The sequence below is a fragment of the Dendrobates tinctorius genome, unplaced genomic scaffold, assembly GCF_039654945.1.
Source record: "Dendrobates tinctorius isolate UK_male_01 unplaced genomic scaffold, ASM3965494v1 ptg000111l, whole genome shotgun sequence".
NCBI classification, from domain to species: Eukaryota; Metazoa; Chordata; class Amphibia; order Anura; family Dendrobatidae; genus Dendrobates; species Dendrobates tinctorius.
The window spans coordinates 6411404-6428990 of NW_027361779.1; the positions used below are offsets into that span (position 1 = coordinate 6411404).

At 43.3% G+C, this 17587-nt stretch overlaps 1 protein-coding gene across 2 annotated transcripts in view; it reads left to right on the forward strand.

Moving 5' to 3' along the window:
• Window positions 1–17587, forward strand: part of ASCC3 (activating signal cointegrator 1 complex subunit 3) — an 825088-nt gene that overhangs the window by 432971 nt on the left and 374530 nt on the right. The window contains exon 15 of one of the 2 annotated variants that reach the window (XM_073589498.1): window positions 8797–9874. The exons of the other annotated variant lie outside the window; for it this stretch is intronic. Coding sequence (XP_073445599.1) covers window positions 8797–8808 — 12 coding nt within the window. The 3' untranslated portion in view covers window positions 8809–9874. Of the gene's footprint in view, window positions 1–8796; window positions 9875–17587 lie in introns of those variants that run through there. 2 annotated transcript variants of the gene reach the window in all.

Here is a 17587-nt window from a genome sequence, read left to right on the forward strand (position 1 = left end):
TGAATTGGACCTGGCTTAGTTGTGAATTGAGCAGGACAGTACAAGTCTTGAGGTTGGGTTTTTGTCGCAATCTGTAGAGATTCTGCCAGGATTCAGCTGTTAGAAGTAAGAGTCCTGGTGAGTGTGTGGCAGGTAGGTGTGCCATCTGTGAGTGGCGTATCGGTATGTTTCCAATACATGTGCAGCTGGGATCCAGCGTGTACGTGCTGTGCTAATGGCTCTTCTGTGGTATGCGCTATAGGTGGCACCTGTGTTTCATAGGGGGCGGATATTCAGGTTGTTGGTGTTGTATATGTTATTGGTCTCCTGTGAAAGTGGTGCATGTGTTCCTAGGTCTAGTAAATGGCTGACGCATGTGCACAAGTCAAGGGTTTGCGTGTTGTGTGTACAGCATTTGACGAAATAACTTAGCTTGACATTGGTGCATGTTTGGTCCTTAAGGCTAAAGATTATGAGATTAGGAAGTAATCTGAGTGTTGTTTTATTTCTGCATTAAGGACATCAATGTCTTAGTTTTGTAGTAAATCACTGGATCAGCCGGAGATCTTTACAGTCTTTCTTCATCTGTGACTTTACTGGAATTGAATCGCTCTTTCGATTACTACAAAAGCAACTGTTTTTACTACTTCTGCAGTAGGTTAGTCATGCCTCTTTATAGTTATTTGGACAACTTCTTATATCCCTCGCTTAGCCATGATAAAATAATAATGCCTATACTCCCCTCCCGTGCTGGCGCTGTTTCCCAGTGTTAGCACTCACGGTCCCAGGGCTTCCATGCAGTTGTTGTGACACATGCCGCTGACACACAATTAGCGCTGCCATCAATGTCCCTGCCTCCTGTTGTATTGAACATGAAGAGGAAGTCAAAGATCAGCTGCAGCCTGGACTGCCTCTTCATGTTCGATTTGTCCGAAGGTGGGTACAGTGACGCCAGCGCTGATTGTTGGGTGCCGGTGTCACATGTCATAACCGCACGAAAGCCCGGGGACCATGAGTACTGACACTGCGGGAACAGCTCCAGCATGGGAGGTGAGTATAGGCTTTATTATTTTATAGGGACAAACATTTAGATCAAGAAGGGGTTGTCATAGTAGTGGACAACTCTTTTAAGTAAACTATGCCCGCTTAAAAAAAAAACATAATTGAATTTCTGCTGCAGCCCACCACTTAAAGGGGTAGTCCAGTGATTGTTCTGAAAAATGAACCCAAATGCTGTAAAATGTCGAAAATAATGCTACTGCTTCAGCGGTCTCAGTGTTTCGACTATAGCGGTGATGTTATGTTGACAGCATGCACCACTGCTGTAGCTAGTCAGTGAGTTTGGCGGCCTGTGCTGTCCGCGTTGGCAAAGCCGCTGAACTCATTGATTAGCTACAGCGGTGAGTCGCACTGTCAACATGACTTCACTTCTGCAACTAAAACAAGGAGACAGGAATGAAGGCGGGTAGCTGGGGAGGGTGAATATCTGCTATGTTTGGTATTTTAGATGTTTACAACTTTCCTGAAAGTAGATAACCCCTTTAAGTGTCAGGGTGTGACGTTACTTCTGAGGTGGACTGTGTATAAATGTGTCTCTATGTCTTATGTGCCTTTATGTCCTTCATCTTTGCACATCTCCTAAATTCTATGGAGACATAATACAGTGCCTTTAGTAGTATTTGGCCCTTAGGGTACAATACGTCTGCTGCCGCGTGAGGCCTAAAACTCTCTATACACATTGAGTTAATGTATTCATATGCTGACGATAACCTAATATGAATGGAAACCTAACCGTGACATAAAGTAAGGGTCTGGCAGGAGCGTGTCCCCTTCTCCCTATTGAAATGAATGCCTGTGCTTGGCCAGGCTTGTTAGTTGGTGGATTAAGGCAGGGCTGGACTGGCCATCTGGCAATTTTGGCAAATGCCAGAAGGGCCTGTCTGGTCATGTGCCGCTTTGTTTGCTATGTTAACAGATTCGGTGTTATGAAGACTCCCATACTGCTAAGATTTGTGACGGAGCACAAACTCTCTGACTACCCCAGCAGGCCACAGGAATCTTTAGAAATATTTGTCTTGTAGAAAATCTTCCTTTCCTCCATCCAGGGTAATATTAGTAATATATCCCATCTGGTGCTTGGGGATGGGGATAGCATGGGCCTGTGTGATTTTAAATGCCAGGGCTGAATTTCAGCCCGAGTCTGTACCTGGGTTAAGGGGTAAGTAGCAATCAGCCAAATACTCGACTGTCAGGTGTATTGAGTACATGGCAGGCTTTACTTATAGATATTGTTAGTTTTGGAGGTTTTTTGCTGTTGAGAATATTGCGTGTCATCCTTGTCTGTGGCGGTGCGTGGCATCACCATCTACCATGAGAGGCTGATACAGAACACGACATGCCCATCATTGGGGAGGCACTAATACCTGAATGTCAGCCTTGGAGCGCTAGTGTGAACAGTGTGGGCTGCTCGATGGTTAGAGTGCATTAGAGGGTCCTTGTTATCCAGTGATGAAGACGAGCGCATGCACATCTTGTGATCACCATGAGGTTTTGCTGCTTAGCACCGGAAATTTGCACTGCTCTGACATCTGCGGATGACCGGATGCTTACATAAATTAGGCAGCGTTTACCTGTATGAAAAATCCAATACCTCGTTGTCTGTAGCTTAAAATCGTATCACGCAGACATCTTTGGGAGGGACGGAACATGAAAAGACAGCAGCTGTTCTCTGCAGATGAAAATACTAATGGTCCATTTTAGATTTTACTCTCATCATTACGCCGAACTGTAACGCGGATGGTAATGTATCCCATCTTGTGTAAAGGGAGCCCCCTGCTGGATTTCTGGAGCGGAGGACACCAAGCTTTCTTTATACAGCTCTTTGGATTCATATCTCTTTAGATCTTGTGTTATTGTTGACGGACATATATGGAAATAAATGCAGGCGTATAATACCAGTGCATCAGCATAAATATTATTTTCTTCAAAAATCCCAAAATGTGGAAATTCGCATTTTTCAGTGTCTAGTGGAGTTACTTTTGTGCATAAAACGCTAGTCATTTTTATTTTAAATATTCTTAAAAAAAAAAACATTTAGCTTCTGTTTAACATTGACATTTTATTTTTTGCAATATACTTGGGATAACAAACAGAATGGTGCAGAGATATGGCAATGATTCCTGGCATAAAGCTACAAATGACTTTCCTTCAGAAGGACAAAAAATATCTCTACATTGATTATTTATATGGCTACTCAGAAAATGAATGTCTTAGGGCTCTGTTCAGAGATTTGTCTAATGATCTTTTTACGTCTCTGCCTGTAATCATGAGGCATCTACAACATGTAGAGGAAAGAAGATTGACTGACAGCCTGGCTCTCGCTGATAACTCCCATCCCTGCCATTTTAACCCCAATCAATAGCAACTGCATCATCTACATATGTAAACGTGGGTAGTGGGGTCCCTCTGTTCCCCCATCAACCTCACCATGGCACCGAGATCTGACATCTTCCAGTACATGTAAAGGAACACCGCTCACTGAGGTGCCGACAGGCATAATATGCTGCATATGAATCAACAGGCTCATACATGTCCACGTCCCCTAGTGGGATGGAAAACATGTCAAAAAAATTACCGTAACCAAAATTTTTAAAACAAAAATTAAAGAAACAATTGCCTGTTAAAATTGCTTTACTGCGTCAAAACTAGAAAGAAGGACAATGATCTTTTATTGTTAAGAATGTCTGTAATTATTCAGGCCACATTCAGTATTTGGTCAGTATTTTACATCAGTATCTGTAATCCAAAACCAGGAGTGGGTGATAAATACAGAAGTGGTGACGTGACGTAGAAGCTTGAGAAATTGAAATCTTCATCAGTTTCTTTTTTTTTCATCCAAGAGAATCGGAAAAACTATAGAAACAATACTATGCTTGAGTTGTTGTTTTCTGTTCATCTCACCTCACAAAAATGTGAATAAAAAGCAGTCAAAAAGTGACATCTGCATTAAAATATTACAAATGAAAACATCAATTTATCCCACAAAAATGAAGTGCTCACACAGCTCTGTTGACAGAAAAGTATGGTAAATAATCTGGCTCTCAGAATATGGCTTGAGCCCAAAAATAATAATTCCTAATATTCCCCAGTCTTGTAAGGTATTGTTGCGCCATCTCTGTTTTCCCCTTTTTAGGTAATGTATGTTGGTGATTACTTAGTTCGTTGCTACTGAAACGGGAAAGCAGATGTGAGGAAAGCCTGCAAAACATAAGCACAGGCAGGTCTTACACAAGGGTCAGGTCCGCTGTAGATAGCAGAAGGGGCCTAGTGGCTTTCATGCCGTTGTTGAGTAATAGGGATCACTAAAGACTTGTTGGTTTTATTGGTCCTTTTAGCCTTCCCAGGCAATGTAATTGGCATGGGGACATCGTAGTTAGCTTATAGGACAGTGTGGCTGGTGCTTTCATGGTTACAATCTGTGGCTGAGCAGCAAACCCTACAGGTGCAACAGAGTTGAAAGAAGGCTTGAAGCCTGGTTGGGCCTCATGCAAAGGATGAATAGGAGAATTTAAAGAAGTTGTTCACTACTTGACAATATCTTAATACATCCCGGATCATCTGCACCATTCCACTGATTAATCTCGCAACAGGCATGTGTCTTTGTAATTTCACATAACCACTGCAGCCAATTAGCCATTTTTATAAAACCATGTTTTTACAGGCTTTCCCTTCTAATAAGGCACACTCATGCCAAATAATATTGCATGCCCCACTTTTCATTTAAAATAACCAATAAATTTCGTTCAATGTCACAATTGTGTCCCACTTGTTGTTGATTCTTCACCCAAAATTTTCATTTGGTATCTTTATGTTTGAAGCATGATATGTGGGAAAAGGTTGAAAAGTTCCGGGGGCCGAATACTTTTGCAAGGCACTGTAGGTCCCGGAGTGCCTCCAGATAATCCAAAATCTTCATTTCTCCTGGGCTTTGCTGCATTAACCCTAAAGTGAATCATCTCTTACACTCTGACTCATAATTGACTCTGCTGTTTCAAGGTGCCTGTTTACACACACTCCTATTACAAATATAGATGGGCGAACCCAAACAGTAAAGTTCGTCGTCCGCACTGAACACCGGGAAGTCTGTATTACTGTTCGGGTTCGGCTGCCCGAACACCGGGTGTTTATAGCGCTGTCATGTGCATGGCAGCGCGGCAAACACCACTTCTGATCGGCGGTGAAATCATCCCTGCCGGTAAGAGCTGCGGTTCCCGCACTGTCAAAAGAAAGTGTGAGCTCTCAGCTGTGATCAGAGGTATAAAGCTTACCTTCGCTCACTGGTGTCAGCTGATGGGACTACTGATCCCATCATCCGACAACTGCTACCACTAATTACAGTGAGAGCAGGAGGGGCGGATGGGAGTATTTGCCTCTGCAGCGCTGTAAATAAATAATTAAAAAATGGCGCGGGTTCCCCTGTATTTTTACTAAACAGCCAGAAAAAACTCACAGCTGGGGGCTGCAACCCTCAGCTGTCAGCTTCAGCAAGGCTAGTTATCAAGAATAGAGGGGTCCCCATGCTGATTCTTAATTATTTAAATAAATAAATACCGTATATACTCGTGTATAAGCCGAACCCCCCTAATTTTGCCACAAAAAACTGGGAAAACGTATTGACTCGCATATAAGCCTAGGGTTAATGGTGGTCCAAGAAGATGCTCCATAGATTAAACCCCCCCATATGCTGCTGCACAAGGGTTAGTGCTGGCCCAAGAAGATGCTCCATAAATACTCCCCATATGCTGCTTCACAAGGGTTAATGCTGCCCCATAAGATGCTCCATAAATACCCCCCCATAATATGCTGCTGTACAAGGGTTAATGCTGCCCCGTAAGATGCTCCAAAAATACCCCCCATATGCTGCTGCACAAGGGTTAATGCTGCCCCATAAGATGCTCCATAAATACCCCCATATGCTGCTGGACAAAGGTTAATGCTGCTCCATACGATGCTCCATAAATACCCCCCATTATGCTGCTGCACAAGGGTTAATGCTGCCCCATAAGATGCTCCATAAATACCCCTTATTTGCTGCTGCAATAAAAAAAAATTACATACTCACCTCTCCGTCGCTGCTGGCCAGGTGCCGGTGTCCTGAGCCCCCGGCATCGGCGATATTTACCAATCCCTGTTCCACCGCTGTGTCTCCCAGGTCTCTGCATTGACAGCAGAGGGTGCGCACTGACTACGTCATCGCGCCCTCTGCCGTCATAGCAGGAGGACCCAGAGACACAGCGGTGCACGGTGATGGATCCGGGACAGGTGAATATCACTCTGCCCCTGTCATACTCACCCCCTCCTGGCGCACAGTCTTCTCTGCAGCGGCAGCCCCTGCTTCTCCCTCTGTCTGCTTCCTGCATTCAGCTGGTCACGTGGTACTGCTCATTAAACTCATAAATATTATAATACAAAAGAAGAGGGCGGCAAGTCTGTTACCGTGCTTGGATCCGTGGTTTGCAGCAGGCAGTGAGCTCACATCCAGGGTTCCCGGGTGCTTGACCTCGTAGCAATCAACTAGTATTTTCCAAATAGAAAAGGGTCGCACTCTGCGGGATAGTTGTGAATATTTATTGACACATAATTACATGTCACGTCGGGGATGTGATAGTGAGAGTGTCAAAAGGTTGGTCAGCCTTTTGACACTCTCACTATCACATCCCCAACGTGACATGTAATTATGTGTCAATAAATATTCACAACTATCCCGCAGAGTGCGACCCTTTTCTATTTGGAAAAAACTCATAAATATGCACATATTCATGAGTTTAATAAGTGGTACCACGTGACAGCTGAACGCATGACGCAGACGGCAGAAGGAGAAGCAGGGACTGCAGAGATGTGCCAGGAGGGGGTGAGTATGGTCTCTGACCCCCGCTCCCCCTCCCCCGCCCACCCCCGGTATATGACTTGCGTATAAGCCGAGAGGGGGACTTTCAGCCCAAAAAAATGGGCTGAAAATCTCGGCTTATACTTGAGTATATACGGTAATTTAAAAAAAAAAACAGCGCGGGGTTCCCCCCCATTTATGACAACCAACCTTGCTAAAGCAGACAGTAGGGGGCTTTTACTCCCAGGCTGGTAAGGGGCCATTTATAGGCCCCCCTGTAGCATAAAAATAGCAGCCCACAAGCTCACAGCTGCCCAGAAAAGGCACATCTATTAGATGCGCCAATTCTGGCGCTATGCTCGGCTCTTCTCTCTTGCCTTGTAGCGGTGGCAAGTGGGGTTCATATTTGTGGGGTTGATGTCACCTTTGTATTGTCAGGTGACATCAAGCCCACAGCTTAGTAATGGCGAGGCATCTATAAGACACCCATCCATTACTAATCCTATAGTTATATTGTAAATAAAGACACAGCCAGAATAAAGTCCTTAATTTGAAAGAAGACTTAACATTTTTCCGTTTTTACTTAAATGCCTAATTCCAGCGAAGCTCTCGTTTTCCTGTAATAAAAGTAAAATAAAAAAACAACAAAATACCATACTTTGACATAGTGGCATCAAAGGAATCTCAGGACATTTCGTGCTTGAAGGCAATCCCCAGGCACTTCAAGTTGTGCCATGACTCAAACCCAGCAGGTCTCCTGGTCCGTGGTATAGATCGGATCTACTGCGGTGCCAGAGAGGGAAATTTTAAAAAAGCATTGGCACAACTGGAGGTGCTGGTGGATAGTGACTCTGGGCACAATGTCTCCATCAGGGCTCAATGAGCAACGATCCTTTAGCCTGTGTGCCCACATAGCGATTTTTAAGTGTTTTTGCCGCGATTTTCGGCTCGAAAATGCTGCGAAAACGTTTAAAAATCGTGCACAGAACGCCCCCCATGCATTCCTATGGCATTCCGCACATGCTGTGCTAACGCTGCGCTTTTTTCCGCGGCGGAATCGCATCGCAGAAAAAAATCGCAGCATGCTCATTCTTTTGTACGGAATCGCAAAGAATTGCCGCTATTCCGCACCCATAGGAATGCATGAGAATCGCTTACTTCCCGCATGTGGCTATGCCCACCATGCGGGAAGTTAAGCGTCTCATGTGCGGTTGGTACCCACGGTGTGGAGGAGAGGAGACTGTCCTCCAGGCCCTGGGCACCATACCCCTGTAAAAAATAAGAATTAAAAATAAAAAATCAGGGTATATTTACCTTCCGGCGTCCCGCGCTGCATTCCCGGCCTAAGCGTTCCCAGTAATGCCTTGCGGCACGGTCCAGTGATGACGTTGTCTCGCGTGACTCTAGCGATCTCGCGAGATCGCTATAGCAACGCGAGACCACCGTTATCACAGGTCTCGCAAGGCATTACTGGGAACGCTGTGGCCCGGGAATGCAGCGCGGGACGTCGGAAGGTAAATATACCCCGATTTTTTTATTTTTTTTAGCATTTTAACATTCTATCTTTTACTACTGATGCCGCATAGGCGGCCTCAATAGTAAAAACCTGGTCACACTTGTCAAACACTATGTTTGCCGAGTGTGACCAACCTGTCAATCACTTTCCAAGCGATGCTTCAAATCGCTTGGAAAGTGCTTGAAAATCGCACACGAAAATCGCGGCAAAATCGCAATCATAATCGCGGGGAAATTGCGTGGAAAAAACAGCGCGATTTCTTGGAAGGAGTCCAGTTTTGGTGTGCGTTTTAACACGCACCGTGGGCACATAGCCTTACACCGTTCCTCTAGTTATCCTCCTTTTCTGTTTTTAATGTTAACCTGCATGTCTTGTGCATGTTTTTTATATTATTTTTATTTCCTTGTTTTATTAGTTATCTATATGAGGCTGTCATCTTCTAATACGCTCTGTGATTGTTATATGACTGTATCTACTGGGAAATGAAGAAATGGAAAAGAACTATCGAAGATGTGTATGAGGCCTTGGAGCTAATTTGCCATTAATGTAACCCGTGGAACCATATTGATATACCAGTTTATGTGTGATATGGCACTATATTTTCTATATACCACAGTATGGGGTTAAAATTTATCCCCATGTGTTGATTGGATTGCATACATTATAAAATATTTTTCCCTGGTTGGTAAAATTGTGATAACCATTTTTGTATGCACTGTCTGGTAATATGTGACTCCTACATACTTTCTTCCCAAGCTTAAAAGTTCGGAAAGGGGTTAAACTTATATAGACAGTTATCGCCGCTTAATTTAGTTACTGTTGAATCTGGATTGCACTATGTGGGTAAATATTGCTGGGCCCTTTAATATATAAATGTTTTTAACTTTCTATTGCGGAGTTGTAAGCTCAGTGACGATTATAGGGTCTTATTAAGCAGCTTCTTTGGCCCTTCACACATGCGCAGTGGTCATGTGCCGCGTCGCTTCAGTCTTCAATACGGCCCCGCTGTGTGTCTGCGCAGCAATGGCAACAGCCGCTGTGCAGATGCGCGCCGGGTTCCGGGAAGACCAGTAGTGACGCGACGGGAGATAAAAGATCTCCTGCGCATGCAGTACTTTTCAAACATGGCGCGCGCTACATTTCTTCAGCTCCCACCTCCTTATATAAAGGATGCCTGTGGACTAAAATAGCACCCACACAGCCCCCTGAAGAAGCCCAGTAGGGCGAAACGCGTCGGGCATCAGTGATGCTTATCAGGATCCCACATGGGTAAGGTTACGCACATTATGGCACTAGAAATGGCACTTTAGTGTAATTTTGGCCCGTGGATGGCAGCACCTGGGTATAGATTACTTATATAATTTTTCACTTTCCGCTATGGCCACTGTGGGAATTCTATGGATACTTACTGGTTAACTTCCATTTGGGAATTGAGAGATACTTATATAACTTTGTTGCGGTCCCCAGTATGGGCATGATATATGATAATATGTAAAAAAGTACCCGCTTTGAATTTTTATACCTTTTGCGCATCCAATAATGACAAACCATTTAGGATAGCTTCATGTGCGCTATATATGTGCATGTAATCCATACCTGATATGCTTTTCTTATGTGTCTTCACCTTTGATATAGACTCATTCTATCAGAGTTTGTATATTGTCTTTGTGTAAAATGTTCAATAAAATAATTGTTTTGTGAAGAGATAAGTGAGACTTTCTTTCACAAATTAGTCTCCTTTAGGGGTATTATGACTCCGGTATTCTATGTAGGTTCCAATGGTATTTCGGAGTTGCCCATTAATTATGACGTTTTGATTAAATAACTTATAGCAGGTATGATATTATCTGTTCTATTAAAATACCATACTTGTCTGTTGTTCTGTCCCATGCCGTAATTTATGTCTAGAAGATAAATAGTTTTCAACCTGGACGTTCGGTGCCAAGATGCGACCGTCACAGCTGAGAACCACTGGTGACTGAGCTGCTGTGAGCGCAGCCTCTGAGACTGGTGGTGACGTCATAGAGGTTACATCCGATTTAGTGAGTCTCCATTCCCAGCTGGGCTGATCTGCGGTGACCTTGGTGACGTACCCGCTAGCACCGTGAGAGTTTTTCTCTGCCACTGGAGCCTCATATGCCAGTAAGGTCAGTAATGCCCTGATGGGGGCCCTCGATGTGACGCTTACTGGGCCGTGTTGCTTGTTTCAATACAGTCAGTGTTTTATCAGCAGGAGATTATCACCAAAGGCTTAGGTGACTCATGCCTCCCAGTCAACTGTTCTGTGTAATCCTGTCCCCATCATTGATTAATAACAGTGATAAGCAAGTATACTTGTTGCTCGGGTTTTCCCAAGCATGCTCAGGTGTCCTCCGAGTATTTTGGCGTGCTCGGAGATTTAGTATGTGTCGAAATAGCTGCATGATTTGCGGCTGCTTGACAGCCTGAATACATGTGGGGGATTTCCTAACAGGCAGGCAATTCCCACATGTATTCAGGCTGGCTAGCAGCTGTAAATCATGCAGCTGCGTCGACAGAAACTAAATCTCCGAGCACGCCAAAATACTCGGAGGACACCCAAGCATGCTCAGGAAAACCCGAGCAACAAGTATACTTGCTCATCAGTAATTAGTAACTTTCTGTCAATATATAGTGCACAAAGAAAGCTGCCAATCAGTGGTGTGGGCGGGGTTATACAGAGCTCAGCATTTAGAGAACTGCTAGATCTGCAGCAGAGAAAACACTGCTTGCATCACAATTGCTGCACCCAGTAAGCTAAGTGATACATCGCTGGAATTAGGATTTCTTCCCCTACATCATCCTGCTCACAGATGTGGTAACAAAAAACTGCTGACAGATTCCCTTTAATTTACATGCTGCAGAGTTAAAATCCACACCAAGTTCAATTTCCATTACCAGCTTAAGCCTGTATTTTTATAACAGTGTATAGATGAGGTTTGGTGCAGTCTTATCCATTTTGCTATTAATCCAATAATAACGAGCATATTCTTTTCTTGGAAAATCTGCAGTGTATCCGTATCATGTGATTATACCGTAAACCTAGTCATTACTGCTCCAATTAGCTTCCTAATATAGGTGTTAGTCATTAACCCCTTCCTGACATCCGACGTACTATCCCGTCCACGGTACCCGGGCCCGTATGACCGTGGACGGGATAGTACGTCTACCGCGATCAGCGGCGCCCACGTGGTGAGCGCCGCTGATCGCGGCCGGGTGTCAGCTGATTATCACAGCTGACACCCGGCACTATGTGTCAGGGGCGGTCACGGACCGCCCCCGACACATTAACCCCTTGCACACCGCGATCAAACATGATCGCGGTGTACCGGGAGTTAAAGGGAAGCATCGGCAGGGAGGGGGCTCCCTCCATGCTTCCCTGAGCCCCCCACGGCAGCGCAATGTGCAGCGCTGCTGCGGGGGGCTCCTATCCTCCAGGCCCCCGAATCCAAGATGGCGACGGGGGCCTTCGGGGACCTGAGGAAGCTGGCTTCCTCAGTGCCTGCAAAGCGCAGGCAAGAGGAAGTCTGCTTCAATGCCTGTGACAGATTGCTGATCTGTCACAGTGATCTGTGATGTGACAGATCAGCGATCTGTCACAGGACAGTGATGTCCCACCTGGGACTATGTAATAAAGTAAAAAAAAAAATAAAAAAAAATGTAAAAATAAATTTAAAAAAATCGCCAAATAAATTAGTAAAAAAAAAAAAAATATTCCCCAATAAATTCATTTTTTGAAAATAATAAAAAAAAACCCAATAAAAGTACACATATTAGGTATCGCCGCGTCGGTAATGACCCGCCCTATAAAACTGTCCCATTAGTTAACCCTTTTAGCGAACCCCTTAAAAAATAAAAATAAAAAACGAAGCAAAAAATAATGATTTATTATCATACCGCCAAACAAAAAGTGTAATAACGCGCGATCAAAAAGACGCATATAAATATCCATGGTACCGCTGAAAACGTCATCTTGTCCCGCAAAAAACGAGCCACCACACAGCATCATCAGCGAAAAAATAAAAAAGTTATAGCTCACAGAATAAAGCGATGCAAAAATAATTATTTTTTATATAAAATAGTTTTCATTGCATAAAACCGACAAAAACATAAAAAAACGACCTAAATGAGGTATCGCTGTAACCGTACTGACCCGAAGAATAAAACCGCCTTATCAATTTTACCGCACGCGGAACGGTGTAAACGCACCCCCCCAAAAGAAATTCATGAAACGCTGGTTTTTGTTCATTCTGCGTCCCAAAAATAGGAATAAAAAGCGATCAAAAAATGTCACGTGCCCGAAAATGGTACCAATAAAAACGTCAACTCATCCCGCAAAAAATAAGACCACACATGACTCAGTGGGTCAAAATACGGAAAAATTATAGCTCTCAAAATGTGTTGATGCAAAAACTATTTTTACAATAAAAAGCGTCTTTTAGCGTGTGACAGCCGCCAAAAATAAAAACCACCATAAATAGTAAATCAACCCCCCGTTATCACCCCCTTAGTTAGGGAAAAATAATAAAACTAAAAAAAAGTATTTATCTCCATTTTCCCGTTAGGGTAAGGCTGTGTGCACACGCTGCGGATTAGGTGCGGATTCATCCGCGCGGATTTTGTAAAATCCGCAGGTGAAACCGCAGGTCAAAAGACCTGCGGTTTTACCTGCAGATTGCTCTGCGGTTTTGTCCTGCGGTTTTTCATCTCCTCAATAGAGGAGATGGCAAACCGCAGGAGAATCCGCAGAAAGAATTGACATGTCAATTCTTTCTGCGGATTGAAAACCGCAGATAATCCGCGCGGAAAATTCCGCACCGTCTGCACTGCGGTTTTTGATTCCCATAGGGAATCATGGTACTGGGGTCCGCAGCAGCCAAAACCGCTGCGGAACCGCAGCAAAATCCGCAGCGTGTGCACACAGCCTTAGGGCTAGGGTTAGGGTTAGGGTTAGGGCTAGGGTTAGGGCTAGGGCTAGGGCTAGGGCTCAGATTAGGGTTAGGGGTGTGTTGGGGTTAGGGTTGGAGTTATAATTGGGGGTTTCCACTGTTTGGGCACATCAGGGGCTCTCCAAATGCAACATGGCGTCTGATCTCAATTCCAGCCAATTCTGAGTTGAAAAAGTCAAATGGTGCTCCTTCCCTTCCAAGCTCTGCCATGCGCCCAAACAGTGTTTTAGCCCCACATGTAGGGTATCAGCCTACTCAGGACAAATTGCAAAACAATTTTTGGGGTCCAATTTCTCCTGTTACCCTTAGGAAAATAAAAAATTGGGGGCAAAAATATCATTTTTGTGGAAAAAAATTATTTTTTATTTTCACGTCCGAGTGTTATAAACTTCTGTGAAGCACTTGGGGGTTCAAAGTGCTCACCACACATCTAGATAAGTTCCGTGGGGGGTCTAGTGTCCAAAATGGGGTCACTTGTGGGGAGTTTCAATAGTTTAGGTACATCAGGGGCTCTCCAAACGCACATGACACCCGCAGACCATTCCATCAAAGTCTGCATTCCAAAACGTCACTGCTTCCCTTCCGAGCCCCGACGTGTGTCCATACAGTAGTTTTCTCCCACATATGGGGTGTCAGCGTACTCAGGCCAAATTGGACAACAACTTTTGGGGTCCAATTTCTCCTGTTATCCTTGGGAAAATGAAAAAATTGCGGACTAATTGATCATGTTTCTGGAAAAAATACGATTTTTTTATTTTCATGCCCTGGCATTATAAACTTCTGTGAAGACCTTGGGGGTTCAAAGTGCTCACCTCACATCTAGATAAGTTCCTTAGTGGGTCTAGTTTTCAAAATGGGGTCATTTGTGGGGGGTTTCCACTGTTTAGGTACATTAGGGGCTCTCCAAAGGCAACATGACACCCGCAGACCATTCCATCAAAGTCTGCATACCAAAACGTCACTACTTCCCTTCCGAGCCCCGACGTGTGCCCATACAGTAGTTTTCACCCACATATGGGGTATCAGCATACTCAGGACAAATTGGACAACAACTTTTGGGGTTCAATTTCTCCTGGTACCCTTGGGAAAATAAAAAAATGGTGACTAAAAGATCATGTTTGTGGAAAAAATACGAATTTTTTATTTTCACGCCCGAGCGTTATAAACTTCTGTGAAGCACTGGGGGGGTCAAAGTGCTCACCACACATCTAGATAAGTTCCTTGGGGGGTCTAGTTTCCAAAATGGTGTCATTTGTGGGGGGTTTCCACTGTTTAGGTACATTAGGAGTTTTCCAAACGCGACATGGTGTCCGATCTCAATTCCAGCCAAAAACGTCAAATGGCGCTGCTTCCCTTCCGAGCTCTGCCATGCGCCCAAATAGTGGTTTACCCCCACATGTGGGGTATCAGCGTACTCAGAACAAATTGCACAATAACTTTTACGGTCCTGTTATCCTTGGAAAAATAAGAATTGAGGGTGAAAAGATCATTTTTGTGGAAAAAATATGATTTTTTAACTGTATGGCTTTATGTTATAAACTTCTGTGAAGCCCATGGGGGTTCAAAGTTCTAACCACACATCTAGATAAGTTCCTTAGGGGGTCTAGTTTCCAAAATGGTGTCATTTGTGGGGGATTTCCACTGTTTTGGTACATCAGGGGTTTTCCAAATGCGACATGGTGTCCGATCTCAATTCCAGCCAAAAACGTCAAATGGCGCTGCTTCCCTTCCGAGCTCTGCCATGCGCCCAAATAGTGGTTTACCCCCACATGTGGGGTATCAGCGTACTCAGGACAAATTGCACAATAACTTTTAGGGTCCTGTTACCCTTGGAAAAATAAGAATTGAGGGTGAAAAGATCATTTTTGTGGAAAAAATATGATTTTTTAATTGTATGGCTGTATGTTATAAACTTCTGTGAAGCCCATGGGGGTTCAAAGTTCTCACCACACATCTAGATAAGTTCCTTAGGGGGTCTAGTTTCCAAAATGGTGTCATTTGTGGGGGGTTTCCACTGTTTTGGTACATCAGGGGTTTTCCAAATGCGACATGGTGTCCGATCTCAATTCCAGCCAAAAACGTCAAATGGCATTGCTTCCCTTCCGAGCTCTGCCATGCGCCCAAATAGTGGTTTACCCCCACATGTGGGGTATCAGCGTACTCAGGACAAATTGCACAATAACTTTTAGGGTCCTGTTACCCTTGGAAAAATAAGAATTGAGGGTGAAAAGATCATTTTTGTGGAAAAAATATGATTTTTTAATTGTATGGCTGTATGTTATAAACTTCTGTGAAGCCCATGGGGGTTCAAAGTTCTCACCACACATCTAGATAAGTTCCTTAGGGGGTCTAGTTTCCAAAATGGTGTCATTTGTGGGGGGTTTCCACTGTTTTGGTACATCAGGGGTTTTCCAAACGCGACATGGTGTCCGATCTCAATTCCAGCCAAAAACGTCAAATGGCATTGCTTCCCTTCCGAGCTCTGCCATGCGCCCAAATAGTGGTTTACCCCCACATGTGGGGTATCAGCGTACTCAGGACAAATTGCACAATAACTTTTAGGGTCCTGTTACCCTTGGGAAAATAAAAATTGGGGTGAAAAGATCATTTTTGTGGAAAAAATATGATTTTTTAATTGTACCGCTGTACGTTATAAACTTCTGTAAAGCCCTTGTGGGTTCAAAGTTCTCACCACATATCTAGATAAGTTCCTTGGGGGGTCTAGTTTCCAAAATGGGGTCACTTGTAGGGGGTTTCCACTGTTTAGGTACATCAGGGACTCTCCAAACGTGACATGGCGTCCGATCTGAATTCCAGCCAATTTTGCATTGAAAAAGTCAAACGGCGCTCCTTCCATTCTGAGCTCTGCATGCACCGAAACAGTCGTTCCCCCCCACAAATCAGGTATCAGCGTACTCAGGACAAATTGCACAATAACTTTTGCAGTCTAATTTCTCCTGTTACCCTTGGTAAAATAAAAAAAATTGAACCTGAAGTATTTTTTTTGTGAAAAAAAGTTAGATGTTCATTTCTTTTTAAATATTCAAAAAAATTCCTGTGACGCACCTAATGGGTTAATAAACTTCTTGAATGTGGTTTTGAGCACCTTAAGGGGTTCAGTTTTTAGAATGGTGTCACTTTTGGGTATTTTCTATCATATAGACCCCTCAAAGTGGCTTCAAATGTGATGTGGTCCTAAAAATAAAATGGTGTTGTAAAAATGAGAAATCGCTGGTCAACTTTTAACCCTTATAACTTCCTAACAAAAAAAAGTTTTGGTTCCAAAATTGTGCTGATGTAAAGTAAACATGTGGGAAATGTTACTTATCAAGTTTTTTGTGTGCCGTATTTCTGTGATTTAAGGGCATAAAAATTCAAAGTTGGAAAATTGCGAAATTTTCAAAATTTTTGCCAAATTTCCATTTTTTTCACAAATAAACGCAAGTTATTTGAATGAAATTTTACCACTAACATGAAGTACAATATGTCACGAGAAAACAATGTCAGAATCACTGGGATCAATGGAAGCGTTCCAGAGTTATGACCTCATAAAGGTACAGTGGTCAGAATTGTAAAAATTGGCCCGGTCATGAACATGCAAACCACCCTTGGGGGTGAAGGGGTTAAAGCACATTTTTGCTTTTGCTTTTTCCAGGCCTTCTTCTTGTGCACCTGGTACTTTCTTCTTACAGTATTTGTATTTATTCCATGCATGTAACTTCACTTCTTTTGTCATTAGATGAAGATGAAAATTGGTTCTGAGGTTGGAAATCCTGCAATGTTATTGACTGAAACAAGTATTGATTTTTTTTTACTGATAAAGCGCTGATGTCTTCCTCAGCAAATAATTAAGTAATCTTTTTTAATTTACTTTACAAATAGGACAGGTACATTTTTTTCAATGAATCACCTTTCCGTGTAAAATGTACAGAATAGAAACAGGATGTGTGTCCAATAGTTGGGCTCATTCTACTTGAATTGATTGCTACATTAATAGTAATAACAATTCTCATAGCATCTAGCTAAAAATGTAATTGATCACTTTTACATTAAGGGAAATCATTAGATCGTCTAGTGGCATGAGCCCAATATTTGCTCTAATCTTAACGAGCCTCTCATTAACTGCATATAAAAGCCTCTACTGTAAATTGAAATTGGGATACTGGAACCAATTTTCATATTTGCGTTCTAGTTCTAGAAGGTCAGATATTTCTGTTATAAACTTTACTGATGGTCAAA